The sequence below is a fragment of the Entamoeba nuttalli genome (assembly GCF_000257125.1).
Source record: "Entamoeba nuttalli P19 unplaced genomic scaffold asmbl_6044, whole genome shotgun sequence".
In the NCBI taxonomy this organism is placed as follows: Eukaryota; Evosea; order Mastigamoebida; family Endamoebidae; genus Entamoeba; species Entamoeba nuttalli.
In genome coordinates this window covers 4,409-4,986 of record NW_008577852.1, presented here as the reverse complement: position 1 = coordinate 4,986, position 578 = coordinate 4,409, and the positions used below count along the sequence as shown (strand labels likewise).

Genomic DNA, 578 nt, shown 5'->3' with positions numbered 1-578 from the left:
GTGCAACATCTTTTTTACAACAAATATTAATTGAATATTCATATGCTTCAGGTGGATTATTTTGAGTAACATCAAATCCAACAACAATGAAACAATGGTTAAATTGAGTTTTAAAAGATTCAATATCAATTGGATCTGGTTTTCCTGCATATTCTTTAAAAATTAATACAACAACATCATTACCAATATGTCTTTTCTTATCTAATTGTTGGTCATTTGTTTCCATAAATGGTAAATAAGGTGCTATATGATAAACAATTTCTATATTACCAAGTGAAAATTTATTAACATAAGTATATTCTCCCATTAAACGATTTTTAGTATCTAATCCACCAGCAAATCCTTGATATCCAAATAATTCAACTTTATCTCCAAGAAGTGTTAAGAAATGTTCAAAATAAGAAGAACCTTTTCTATTATTAAAGAATTCCATTTCTTTTGTTTGTCCAACAGCAGCATATAATACACCAAATTTATATCTTTTATAAGTAAAGAAATTTTCAAATTTACATAATGCATTATAAATAGGTTCTCCCCTTATTGGAATCATTGATTTTTCTTTATATTCAGGGAATAAA

General features: G+C 25.8%; 2 protein-coding genes across 2 annotated transcripts in view; both read right to left on the bottom strand.

Annotated features, from left to right (window-relative positions):
- The window catches only part of ENU1_146760 (Rap/Ran GTPase activating protein, putative), a gene marked incomplete at both ends in the record, with an annotated part of 621 nt that extends 188 nt beyond the window's left edge, over positions 1 to 433 (bottom strand). Inside the window, one exon of the mRNA XM_008860493.1 lies at positions 1 to 433. This exon is cut by the window's left edge and continues 188 nt beyond it. Coding sequence (XP_008858715.1) covers positions 1 to 433 — 433 coding nt within the window.
- A 113-nt stretch (positions 434 to 546) lies between these two features.
- Positions 547 to 578, bottom strand: part of ENU1_146750 (Rap/Ran GTPase activating protein, putative) — a gene marked incomplete at both ends in the record, with an annotated part of 1,662 nt that continues 1,630 nt past the window's right edge. Inside the window, one exon of the mRNA XM_008860492.1 lies at positions 547 to 578. This exon is cut by the window's right edge and continues 1,630 nt beyond it. Coding sequence (XP_008858714.1) covers positions 547 to 578 — 32 coding nt within the window.